Genomic DNA, 13,990 nt, shown 5'->3' on the forward strand with positions numbered 1-13,990 from the left:
ATCTGTTTGCCTGTGGAAAAGCTGTTTGCCTTGAAGGATGTTATTCTTGTAATACTTCCTCTGAAGCAAGTGTTGCTTTGTCAGATCCTATCATTCCTAGGTCAGTTAAATTTTGCATGCAGGGTGGTTGCTCCAGGCTGCCCCTTCCATTCCTACTTGGCCAGGTGGTCTCATGGCCCGGGGTCCCTTCATCATCATGTACAGTGGCCTTGAGCCTGGCAGGGCAAGGCAATCACATGTAACCTAACTTTTCTCGAGTTTTCCCCATTGTAGTGTCAGCGCACATCTGGACTGAGGAGTTTAGGGACCGTCGGGTCTGTCTTGGTCTGATAACCAGGCAGTGTGAGAGTCCTGGCAAAACGGTCCTCATGCTCTGGCAGAGTCTTCACACTGCTTAAGGTTTAATATTGCGTTTCTGCTCGCTTTATTTCGGGATCATCTAATGTTTTTGCTGTTGCTCTATCCCGTTTTTTCAGTTGGAGAGCTTCAGATCCTGGGCTCTGGACGCCCAGCTATAGCCGGATTTTTCTGGAGCTCCTGTGGCACTTGGCAACAATTAATAATTATGAGGAGTAGTAGCTTACGTTTCCCCATCCGCTTTCAGGTCTTATGAGAAGGCCTGGACTGATTTCTTAGCGTTTAGCTGGCAGTCCTCGGCCATTCAGAGGAACCTGCCCCCATCCTCTGAGCAGGACCTGCAGTAATTCGCCCACCTGCTGCAGATCGGATGCAGTGTTAAAACTATCAGAATTCAGTCCGCTGCAGTGTCTGCTAGAGTAAAGCTTTAATTTTTCAGAGACCCTTCTAAAAGTGTGTCGTGCACAGGGTCTCGGAAGGTTGGAATAGGCTCCAACCTTCACAGGACAGCAGGCAGGAAGCCGGTCAATCTTTGACCTATGCAGTATCTGCAACAAGTTAAGACTTGTCGGCTGGTTCAAGATCAAGACGAGACTTATTTCAGTATTCCATTGTAATTTTGGTGTACTGAGGGTTGGGGAAATTGTGTTGGAGCCAGCACGGGGCTGAGAGTTTGGAGGCTTATTGCCTCGGGACTTTTCCTTATCTGCTTTGGAGCTTGTCATAAGTGTCTGGAGCTCTAAGTCAGACCTAGTGAGCAGGGTTGCCACCATCAGGCTTCCAGTCACAGGTGAGGTGGGCCCTTGCCCTGTTATTGGATACCGGAAATATTTGGCTTTTCGTTCCCCTGCGGGGCTGGCTCGATCCTAGTGCACAGAAATGGGTTCTGGTTTGACAGGCATCTAATCGCTCACGTTGTGCGCCAGTTATTGCAGCCTGCGGCTTGCCTACCGCTGAACACGCCACATTCCTTCCAAATAGGTGCTGCTGCAAAGGCTGCACACTGGGGCCTGTTAGTAGACAGGATTGTGAATACGGGTCATTGGAAGTCTGACGCTGACAAAGGTTATGTCAGGAAGCATCGCCAATGATGCCTGTGCTGATGCCTGTCTGTTATTCCTTTTTTCATAGGAGCAGCTGTGCGCATTTGGATTGTCAGCCACAGCATCATGCACTGAGCTGGCAAGCACCCTGACGAGTCTGGACTGGGGGCGCCATCTCGGCCTTCCTGCCCATGTTTCTAGCTCCAGTCCGCATCTGGATTGTGGGGCACAGCATCGTTTACTGGGCTGGCAAACCACTGGTTACAGTGTTCTGACCTCTGGCTTTCTATATGGTCTGGGACTGTGTCTGAGCTATGAGGTTTTTCTGGTGTGCTTTTGTGTGTTCCTTCACTCTGTCAGGTTCAACTCTTGATTCCAGGCTCCCAACTTGTTTTTTATAGTTGCGTACAGCTCAGCTTTGACAGTAGGTGCACCAGTTGCAACCTTTGCAAACTCCCCAAAATAATGGTTTAATCAAGCCCTTTCACTTTCGGACCACTCGACAGCATAAGTTCAATGAATGCACAGAGGGCTGTAAGCAGCAGGTTGCACCCCAGCGGTACGTGCATTTACTGACATGTTTGCACACTGATTTGCAGACGTGCCAATAAAAGGTGTGCACAAGACGTAGAAGCTGCCACTGTGGTCCTTCCACCCACCCAACACGCTTGCTGCACATCCATGGAGGTAAGAGAACTTCTGGTCGTGGTGGATAACTCAATTAAAATGCTGGCCCAGTGTGCAGCAGCTGTGAAAAAAAGGCAAATGCCAGGTTATGGATCGTTAGGAAAAAGATAACATGTAGAATTATTGATGTTGGTAATGCCTTTATACAGATTTATGATCTTGCCAGGCTCCTTTTATGTTCTTAACTCAAACCTTTGGAATATGGAATATTTATTCCATATTCATGCATATTTCCCTAAAGGTAGCTGCCTAAAAAAAAGTTTGTTATAACTTTGGAAAATTACTCAAGTTGACTAGCATTTCTATCCACTCATTTTCTATCATCTATCATCTATCTATCTATCTATCTATCTACAGTAGTGCCCCGCAAGACGAATGCCTCGCAAGACAAAAAACTCGCTAGACAAAAGGTTTTTTCGCCCGCGATTTGCCTCGCAAGACGAATTCCCCTATGGGCTTGCTTCGCAAAACGAAAACGTCTCGCGACTTTGTTTCCTTTGTGTAAAAACCGTTAAAACCAAGGGTGCTTAGCTTGAGCAGCTGCAGTTGCGACTTGACTTCGAGGAGCAACTGTTAGCACGTGGTTTGGTAGCCTTTTCTCAGACTTTGCTCACTTTTGAAGATTTTCCAAAACTTTTCCAGAACTTTTCCAGAACTTCTCTTTCATCCATTTGGTAAGTTAAACTTTTAAAACTTTTTTGGGGGGGTTTGGATTTTGGGTTGGGGTGTTTGGGATTCAAGGACTTGGTGTTGGGAAGGGGTTTGCGATAATCTGGGGGCTTGTGGGCCTTTTTTGGGAATTTTTATGATTTTCTGTGACCACTGGGCCAGGTTGATTTTTTTTGAAAAATTTTCTGAGTTTGAATTTCTGAGTGCTGGCCATGTTGTTATTTTTTGAAATTTTTTTTTGTCTGGGTGGGGAAGCAGTTGGGGAGGGGTTTGCAGCAGTTGGGGAGGGGCTGGGGGAGCAGTTGGGGAGGGGTTTGCAATTTCTGTGTTGTGGGTGGGTTGGTGCGTGTCTGTGGGAGCAGTTGAGGTTTTTGAAGACATTGGTGATTTTTGAAGCTTTTCCTAAACTTATTTTGCAGCCATTTGAGGTTTCTGAGGACGTCGGTGGTTGATTGTTGAAGCTTTTCGAGAACTTCTCTTTCATCCATTTGGTAAGCTAAACTTTTAAAACTTTTTTTGGGGTTTTTGGATTTTGGATTTGGGGTTGGGGTGCTTGGGATTCAAGGCCTTGGTTCTGGGTTTTAATTTCTGTGTGGTGGGTGGCTGGCTGCTTTTGTATTTTTTGGGTTTGAAGCACATCACTGATTTTTTTTTCTGTTTCTGAGTTTACGAAGGTAGGAGCTGTGCTGCCATGGGACCCAAGAAGACTGCTGCTGCGGTGGCCGGCGAGAGGAAGAAGGAGAAGGTGACGCTGGAAATGAAGAAGGAGATCATCTGGAAGCACGACGGCGGAATGCGTGTGACGGACATCGCCAGGGAGTACGGCAGGAACCCATCGACCATCGGGACCATCCTGAAGATGAGGGAGAAGATCCTGGCGACTGATGCAGCCAAGGGAGTCACCAGGATCGTGAAGAACCGCCCAGCTGTCCTGGAGGAGGTCGAGAAGTTGCTGCTCATCTGGATAGAAGAGAAGCAGCGTGCAGGGGACACAGTGTCTGAGGCCGTCATTTGTGAGAAGGCCAAGGCCTTGCACGCTGACCTCATCCGGGAACAGCCAGGAACCTCAGCCGAGCCAGAAGTCTTCAAGGCTAGCAGAGGTTGGTTTGACCGGTTCAAGACAAGATCTGGCATCCACAGTGTGGTCAGGCATGGAGAGGCTGCCAGTTCTGATGTTCCTGCGGCTGAAGACTTTGCAGCGGAGTTCCTGGAGGTTGTGACGACGGAGGGCTACGTTCTGCAGGCAGAGGCTGCGCAGGAGCAGGCCTCACTGGAAGAGGAGGAAGCAACTGAGGAACGGCTGTCCTCCGAAAGACTGAGGGACATTTGCCAGAAGTGGAAGGAGGTGCAGACTTTTGCAGATCTACACCACCATGAGAAGCACGTGGCACATGACGCTGGGAACTTTTATGATACGAGGGTCATGTCGTCTTTCAGGGAGCTGCTGAAAAGGCGGATAAAGCAGCAGACTATGGACAGGTTCTTGACCAAGAAGCAAAGAGTGGAAGAGGAGCCTTCTTCGAGTGGTCCCCCAGAGTCTTAGAAAATGTACTGTACACTTTGTTGATTTTTAAATGTTTTTCTGTCATGTTTATAAAGTTAATTTATTTTCCCTTCAATTTTTGAACTGCTCTTTACAGTATGTGTGACTTTAAAGAGCAGTTAATAAACTGTTGTTGTACCAAATTTGGCTTTGTTTGGACTTTTTTTGACCATAGGAACGCATTAATTGATTTTCAATGCATTCCTATGGGATTTCGTGCTTCGCAAGACGAAAAATTCGCTAGACGACAAAAATTGCGGAACGAATTAATTTCGTCTTGTGGGGCACCACTGTATCTATCTATCATCTATTAACCTAAGAAATATACCCCACCTTTCCTCCAAAAGGAACCCAGGGTGGCAAAAACAGATTTAAGGCAACCATGCCCCCCTTGGTTTGGTTTGGTTTGGTTTGGTTTGGTATAGCTTGGTTTAGTTTTTATATGTTTATTTCATGAAGTTATTTTTGTATATGGATCATATGGATAAAAATACTTCTTAAAAACCCAACCGGGTGCAGATGAAAAACAAGTAATTTTTTATTATAATACAACTCTCTTATTTTATTTTTAATGGGGGGGGGAATCTATGGGGAAACGTAGCACTGGGAAATTTCTTTCCTGCTTATGGGCTTCCCATAAGCATCAGGTTGGTCACAGCAGGATCATACGATTCTGGACACCAGAAAAACCTCATAGCTCAGACACAGTCCCAGACCATATAGAAAGCCAGAGGTCAAAACCTTGACACAGAATGGAATACAGCTGCATGAGACTTATCTCCCTGTAAGTCCCAGGGTTCCCAGAAACCCAATGCAATGCTCTGTATCAGAATTTCTTGGTGAACCTTTCACCCTTGCATGCTAGGGACTTTTTTTATCATAGGACACCCTCTGTATCAGGTGTTCAGGTACACCTATTCTTTGGCTTGCTACTGAGATAACCAACCCCAGAACTCCTTAACATCCTCCTGCCTTTGTTGGCTCTCTCCCACCAAAGGAATACTGGACAACTGACCCTTTGCTGGACTGGCCTTTCCTGTTTGCATTCCCTCCTGTTATCACAGCCACCACGTTCCCCTGATGTGTCTTGCAATTCCCTTCTGCTTCTCTCCAATGGAACTTAGTTTGTATTCGCCTCTCTGACTGCTCTACAGACATCTCCACTGCTATCTCCCCTTCACTGCCATGCACAGGTTCCTTCTGACATTCTAATACGGCCTACTACTCTGCCATGGCTTTTTGCCCTCTTCTGTTTGGACCTTCACACACCGATGCACCAACTTTTGCGCTTTCTATCTTTTCCCCTTTCTCCACAGTCACACCATGATGCTCATTCTGCCTTTTCTCACTGCTTTCCTTGCCACGTCTTATCTGCCACCAGAGAGCCACAGCCTCACTGTGGTTCTTTTGTCCTTCTGTGGGTCACACACCAGCTCTCCTTGGTGCTCTTCCTCTGATTCCTTACTGCTGGTCTTCCTCCCTTGCCACCTGGGCTGATCGACAGCCTCAGAGAACAGCTATGCAGCTCTTCCTCTTCCTCCTCCTTCTCCTCATAACACGTATCAGTCTCTGTACCATTTAGCTCTTGTCAGGAGAGCAAAACCTGCTTCCTGCTGCATTTCATATTCTTCTTTACACCTTTAGCTGCTTATTGCTGCTTCCACCTTCTTCATGCTAGTTTAGGAAGGCCATCCATTAACCCCAGATGAGTCTGGATGTATATATATGTTTTAATGTGACTGACTCTCTCTCTCTCTCTCTCTCTCTCTCTCTCTCTCTCTCTCTCACACACACACACACACACACACTGGTCTGAATCATCATTATCTAGTGTGGCAAGAGTGAGAAACCTTTGGCTGCTAGATGTTCCTGGACCAACCACCCAATTGTTCTTGACCACTGGCCATGTTGACTGGGGCTGATGGAAGTTGAAGTCCAACAGCATCTGGAGGGCCACACTTTCCCCATTCCTGGGGTAATGCTTTTTGTTAGCTATCTGGAATAGAATAAACTCACTCTCTCTCTCTCTCTCTCTCTCTCTCTCTCTCTCTCCCTCCCTCCCTCCCTCCCTCCCCCCCTCTCTCTCATTGTGGATTTTCAAATATATGGGATATTGTGGTTCATGAAAAAGAACTTTTCATAGAAAAGCGGAGCTGTCTCAGATAATAAAGAAGAGGGGCCAGCGCATACAAAGTCTTTTCTTTTGTGCTATTATTCAAAGCCTCCGGTTTCTGAGTATGAGTAAACCCAAAATGTCACTTCCCTGGTTCCAAATGTCAGGACTTCTGCACATCTCTAGGGTTGGTGCCTCATAAAATGCTATTAAATAACAGTAATGCGGGACAAACAATGGCATTTCCAAGACTTCAACCTCAAAATATGAATGTCAGAGTCCTACTATGTTGTTTTGATGTGATACAAAATAACCAAGATATGTATTACTCAAGATGCAGAAAGAAAGGTCTTTTTAATCTCTGTCATATCCTGTTCAAGTTAATGGCTGGGATTCAGAGGTACGTGTGCATCGGAGCCATGCACTTTTTATGTCACTTTCTCTTTCAGCAAGTCCTCACAACAAATTCCTCCCCCAAACCCCACTTTTGTGGTTCACCTGAGGTGCCAAATTGTATTGGGCTGGCCTGCCCCCTTCACTGTTCTGGGGATCTCCCCAACCTTCCAGAGCAAATTTGGGGAGGGTGCAACAATGTGTGAGGGGAAGAGAGGGGGAGAAAATATTATTGCACTACTGGGAATCCTTGCACTGGCTTCTGCTAGTGCAACAAATTGCTTTTTGCTTTTAAGATGCTCATGTGATTTAAAAAAAAATATTGTATTTTTTATACTAGTTGTAAATCACTTTGGGTCTTTCTGAAGTTGGTAGCAATATATACATTGAATAAATCTATGTATCCCCTTTTGGTTTGAAGAGCTGCATCATGATATTTGGAGAAGTTTGAATTTCGAAAGAATTGTTCTGTGTGTTGGTTCAGGAAGTGGGAAATAGATACGTTTGCATTAAATGCAAACTGAAAAAAATATCTTCCCCACCCTTAGTGGCACGTAACAACTTGTACTACACTTTTAAAACACCCCTATGTCACTTTAGCAGACTTGGCTTCCCCCAAAGAATCCTGGGAACTGTAGTTTGTTAAAGGTACTGGGAATTGTTTCTCTGTGTAGCATCTTCTAACAACCCTCAGAACCCTTAACAATCTACAGTTACCAGAGTGCTTAAAATGTGTGGTTTGCAGACCTAAAGTAGTCTTTTAATGGAGTTTGCAGTTTGCTTTGTTGTGAAGTTGGATGCATATTAGTCCACCTTGTAGTGTACACTCTCTGTTTAGTTTATTCATTTCTATACTGGTCTACAATTCAAAATTTCCAGTGGGGGACATCACTAGTGGGGAAAAAAAATAAAGTTTGTTTCTGCCTAGTTAATTTTGAAAAGCTTCAAGACAGTAGTAAAACAGGGGAATGGTTCTTGAAGTGGGAGGAGTTCTTGGAACAAGAAACTAATTATGTTAATCCTCCATAAGAAAAATGATTCCTCTTGTGTGCTCAGGACATCAATAAAATGAACAGAAAAAGAGGGGAAATGATGGGATGGAGTGGTAATAAAAGTAAAATGGAAAGGATCACTATTTTCTCATTTGCAAAATCCAAGCAGTCTGGGTGACAGCATTTTATAGTACTTTAATGGGAAATTTAATTAATGTTAGATTGCAGTAGAAGTAGCATAAAAATACCAGGCACATATGACATCCACAGGAACATCACATAAATTCTGAGTATAGCTTGGCAATTAGAATAGGAGCCAAATGGATTTATAATGAAGGGGGACTTGAAATACATTTTTACCCATTATATTACCATGGCAATTACCTACAATTGTATTCACTTTAATGATGATACTTTGGTGAGTATGTACTGAATTCTTGGCCAAACATATACCTCACTGGTAATGTTCATCAACTTTTTTATCCTAATCTAATTGTGATACAATTTTTTGAAGCATTTACAGATTAAAGTACCTCTTAATATTATGAATTCTCACTTCCCAGCATCTGAAGCAGCGGAAACTTCTGTTGTCAGTACATGTTTGAATATACTGGATACTGTCAAATTAACTGATGTATGATATTGTGTTATTGTTAGTATTTACAGCACAGTATTGCAGATATTTGGGAAACTGTAATTAATTGCTTCCACACTTCTTATATTTTATGACATATTTATATACTGCTTCTTGGCTCAAACACCCCCTAATGTTAACTAAACTAATGAATGTTAATACATTAGGTTAGACTTCCCTAACCTGGTGCTCTCCAAATGTTTTCCTGATCTGCAACTTCCATCACCTCAGTAATTGGCTTTGCTAGCTCTGGTGAATTGGATTCATGGTCCCACAGCATTTGGCAGACAACATCAGGCTGAGGAAGCCTGCTGAAATATACTCGGAGTTGAGAGTGGATTTCATGCTCTTTATTCAGCTCATAGTGGTGAGGAGGAATGGAAGTTCCCCCACAATATCTGCTTTATATACATTATTTACACAATGGGCTGCATGTGATTGGCTAATTCCGGGATTCTCCTGTAGGCCAATCAGGTTGTGGATTCAATTTCACCTGGAGCTGGATTGGGTGGCTCCTGCGGACCAATCGTACTGCTGCATTGTTCTAGGACCAATCAGACTGCTGCATTCTGAATCCTATTGTTCTAGGACCAATCAGACTGCTGCATTCTGGATCCTATTGTTCTAGGACCAATCAGACTGCTGCCCTTTGGATCCTATTCAACTCAGTACATAACACCTGCATTGGACAATGTGTGATGATGGAACTGAAGCAATCTCTTGAACTTCTTTCTACACGATGTCATTGAAATATCTTCCATAAAATTCCTTCTCAAAACCTACTTCTTGTTTAACCCATTAGCTCGAGTAAAACAAACTCCTCCCTTGGTTATCTACGTGTCCCCTCCCTTGATAAACTGACTTAAGTGAAGATGCACACACTGATAGCATCTCCTGAAATCTTGTCTAGTTGCACATTCAGCTTTTTAAGGCAGGCACCATTTAATTATTTCACTCACCAAAGAGCTATATTCTTGGATAAACCATCACCTCTTCCTTTTTATAGTTCCAAGAGGGGATACATTGATATAAGCCTAAATAACCTACATTCATGACATTGTATAAGATCACGTGCCCAAAATGGCCATCATGCTCTCATGTGGAAAAAAAGGGATGTCCTGTTTCCCCCAGGACACTTGTGGGTATGAAAGTCACAAGCCATTGTACGTTCTCTCATCGTGGAGGTCAAGCTGGAAAACACATTGAGATGAAGAGTTAGTCTGACCGATTAAGCTAAAAATCTAGGGATAGTTCACATGGGCACATGAATGTAAGGCCATGTAAGAAAAGCATGCTAGAACAGGCCAGCACCCTGTTGTCCCAGTGGCCAACCAGATGTCTATGAGAAGCCCAAAAGCAGGAGCTGAGTGCAGCAGCATTCTAGCGACTTTTTGTGTGTGTCTTCAGTAGCAAATGCTATGTGGGATTACTAATGAATCAGCACAGACAGAAATTTCATATCATCTGGTGGCCTCTTAAACACACGGGGGTAGGGGATTTCACTAGGGCAAACAGCATAAATAAAAAGACAGATCTTTCCTCCCTTGGTGCTATGATCCCAAGCCAAAGAGGACCCAGGGCTGTTTTAATGCTTAAAACTCAAGAGCTCCCTTTTGTGTATTTCCTATCTCATGCCTAGTGTGGGCCTCAGATTAATGAGGCTTCCTAGGAATGGAGCTGCTTTTTACTGACTCAAACCATGCGACCCAAAATGTGACCCTTCAGTGCCACTCTTCTACTTCTGAAGCTTATTTCCTTTCCATGTTCTAAATTAATGAATAAATAAATAAATATCCAGGTCTTACCAACCACCTCAGCCAGATTGGAAGCAACCACGCCATTTTTCTGATTCATCCTCAACTGAAGTTGGAGTGTGAGGGAACGTTGTGCTGTTTGCCAATTTCTCTCACAGCATTTTGAACTGCCTTCTGGAGAACGAATTCCATCTGGTCCCAAACTTACAAAATGGTTTCTAACACATTTGGCCTAACTTTATAAATGGTAAAGTTCCATGGTAAAAAAACCACGATGTCCAAATTAGAAAATATATTAACTTAGTTTCTGAGACCAGTTGAATATAACCCAGTGCATAAACGTTAAATAAAAGGAGGATGGCATTGCTGCTCTGGCTGTATATACCTAGAAGGAAATTGTTTCTATTAAATGTAGAAATGACATGGGGGTGGGGGGAAGCAACAGACAGAGCACCTTAGACATTATATGTGTCAACTGGAAAAGGCAGGCAAGAGAAATAACAAAGGACTCTTGGTTATGTTCACCTCTTTCTTTTACCAAACCACAGGGATTTATTTGTAATTTCTGTGAAGTACTAGAGCATGTTCTTTTCTCACCAGCCTGTCAGGTTTCTCAGCCGTATATAGCTTTCTTTCTATTCTAATCCTTCCTCATATTCTCTTCTGTCCTTTTGTACAACCTGACAGCATAGCAGTGTGTGGTTGATCATTACTTATCCAGAGACATTTCTCCCCCTTCTTTTCAGGTGCCTCCTCTAGCAAGCTACATTTATTCTCACCCCCACAACCACCTCCATGACACTTGAGCAGTGCGACGGTTATGAACCTCAATAATCGAGGGTGCCATGTGGTTTGAAGATGGAAAATTCAGACTACAGAGTTATTCAGAGAAAAAAATGATGATGGTTGTTATTTTTTACTTTTGCTGCATGTAGTGTGAGAGAGACAGCAGCAAGATGATGCACAATACATTTTTAATTCTACATCTTTCATATCTTGAACCTCTCTGCTCATAACGTGGAAAAAAGGTCTCTCTCCCTCTCCGTCTGTCTCTGGTCTACAGCAGCCTTCCCTGACCTGGTGCCCTCCATGTGTTTTGGTTTACAACCACAATTAGCCTTACCATGCTGGCTGGAGCTGATGGCAGTTGGTGTGCAAAATATCTAGAGGGCTTTAGGTTTGGGAAGCCATTAGACACATAACATGGTAGGACTATTTCCTGCTGAAGGAGAGCATAGAAATTGGTATTAGCTGCCACAATACAAACACCAGCTTGGCCTGTTGAAGTACACTGGGAATTCAGAAGAAGCACAGAAAGGAGATACATAGCTTGCTTTTGCTTACTGGTCTTCTCATTGTGGGTTCTGTTTCTGGTCTTTTTCAATGTGGAAATATTTGCCATTCTCCATGAGGGGTAAGCATTATTTCAATATTGGGGCAGTATATTGGGGCAAAAGAAACTTCAGTTTGGTCTTTTGCCTCAGCAGAAGCAAACCAAGTATCCTCTTGTGTCATGGTGGCACCTATTTGTTCAGTCCTGTGAAAAGCTGTATAGGTGAAAGACTCTCAGAACTGAGCCACTGTATATAAAACTGGGGTATAGGATTGCTATAGCATGTCGATTACAAGCAGATGGCCCTGTGGAGAGAGCTGGAAAGATGCATTTGGTTGTGTAGGAAAAGCAGCAACGAGTTGCACATAATCAGATGTATTCTGAAATTTGGGGGAATATCTTTTCCTCTTTAATATATACTATTACTCCCGCCCCCACCACTGATAAACTTGTGTTGTGTAGTGGTTGGAATGTCGGACTAGGACCTGAGAGACCAGGGTTCAAATCCCCACTCAGTCATGATATTGACTTGTGACCTTGGGTCAGTCACTATCTCTCAGCCTAACCGACTTCACAGGGTTGTAGTGAGGATTAAATGAAGAGGGAGAGAACCATGTACCCTGCCTTGAGCACTTTAGAGAAAAGGTGGAATATAAATGCAGTAAGATAGAAAAAACGTATCTACAGATCCACTGTCCAATCCAATACCCCCACCCCTAGCCTGGCACAAAAGGAGTTTGGGTTGATCTGTAAATTTCTCTATTTCTGGTCAGTGTTACTTTTGACTGATTTTAACACACACACACACACACACACACACACACACACACAGAGTCCCCCTTAAAATATGCATCTAAAAGTGTATTTCATCTCAAAATATATTTGATATGTTTAAACTGATGAGAACATTTAGAGACCTGTGAAATTTGATGGATAGCCAAGTCTGAAAAGTGCCAATAGGGTGATTTCATACTGGAACTTGCGAACACGAGATTCCTCATGTATTCTCAGTGGGGCCATTACCAGCACAGGACTTCAAGTGCAAAAGTCCAGGGCTTCACTCAAGCAGAATGAGTAGAAGAGGTCCCAAGTGCAGCAGGTCTGGCTCACCACATTGCGAAGTAGGCTGTCAGGGATCAGTGCCAGATTTCTCCTTGTCAGGCAATGGAAGCAAAGATTTCTGAACCTGAAGGGGAGGAGAATGCAGGGCCCAGCTGAGGATGTAGCATTGCAAAGCCTTAGACTTGGAGAACTCCGCTGCAGATGACCCAGGAAGACCTGAGGGGTCTCTGCTCTGTCACAGTAGGAGACTACTGGAGAAGACAGCCCCCCTTTAAGCAAAGCAGCACCTTGCAGTACAGGTGAGGCTACCAGTTAGGCTGTATTGGCTGCTGTTACTTATATAAGGGCTCAGTTGGTTCTTTGCTGCCTGAAACCTGTTTCTCCTTCCAGTGTCTTCTGTCCAGCACCTGAAATTTCCCTTGCAGGACATAAAGTTATGCGGGTTGTGATCCAAAGAGAAAGACCATTAAGTCTAAAGTTACTTAGTAGCACTTCCGACTATTCCCAGTTGCTGCCTAGACTCTCTCCTCCCAACTTCTTTCTGAATGTTTGCCTGGGTTTGCTCCGCTAAGGAGTATGAAAAGAAATGTGACAGGCAGCCCCTTTTGTGGGTGGATCACTTGCTACATCTCCTCCCCTGGATCCGATTTCTCCCTCAGTGCAGTGATAAAGCAGGAATACCTTCCTCTGGAGAGACTGGTTGAAAGTAGGCAAGGCAGAGCAATAAATTATGCAGAGCTGCTGTGAGCAGCTTTCTCTGTTTGGAGGATTTTGGGCTCATGGGAGCCTTTAATTTCTTTAACCCTGGCACATCAGCATATCTCTTGCAGCATGCCAGTGTGCTCAGCAAACACTTCTGGGAAACAATGGCTCTTGCCTGATTTTTCTGCAGTTTCCTCTCCCCTGTGTTCCTAGACTGTGTTAATATGTCTGCCTTAAGGAAGGCATCTAATTCACAGAACAATACTATAATGGGATAAAGTTATGTATGCCTTTTGAACAGCTCAAGCAGGACAAAAAAATGGATGAATGTTACAAGCACCAGTGTTGGAAATGTAAGGGGGGAAGCCTGCGGCCGGCATTTGCATGTGTTGTTTAATCATCCGAGTGCAGTGTGAGACAAGGCCTCTAGGGCTCCCTGTTGTCACATTTTTCACCAGGTCTGTTTCTGTTGTTTTTGTGGCTTATGGAACTGGGCCATACAGTGCACACTTTGTTCCATAAGTGGACTCTGTGCTAGAAGCCCAGGGGAACAGACGGATATCAAAAAGTATTAATAGAGAAAGGCAACGATGCAATTCACTAGAATAGGTATTGGTGCTAACTGTTGTAAATACAAAAGCAGTCGCCAGCATGACAGATCCCACAGAGTTATCGTAATAGAATTTGCCTCATAAAGGAGAAGTGTTC

The 13,990-nt window shown here is 43.9% G+C and overlaps 1 protein-coding gene and 1 long non-coding RNA gene across 2 annotated transcripts in view; one reads left to right on the top strand and one right to left on the bottom strand.

The window, feature by feature from the left end:
- LOC309339591 overlaps positions 1 to 13,990 on the bottom strand; it is a 474,307-nt gene that overhangs the window by 191,941 nt on the left and 268,376 nt on the right. The gene's annotated exons all lie outside the window — the stretch shown is intronic.
- Positions 3,157 to 4,442, top strand: LOC309338597 (putative CENPB DNA-binding domain-containing protein 1). Its single transcript, XM_081855919.1, has 2 exons — positions 3,157 to 3,930; positions 4,006 to 4,442. Exons 1-2 carry the CDS (start codon positions 3,448 to 3,450, stop codon positions 4,297 to 4,299), a joined length of 777 nt encoding a protein of 258 aa, XP_081712045.1. The 5' UTR covers positions 3,157 to 3,447; the 3' UTR covers positions 4,300 to 4,442.

This window comes from Podarcis erhardii (genome assembly GCF_964252035.2).
Source record: "Podarcis erhardii genome assembly, chromosome: 3".
NCBI classification, from domain to species: domain Eukaryota; kingdom Metazoa; phylum Chordata; class Lepidosauria; order Squamata; family Lacertidae; genus Podarcis; species Podarcis erhardii.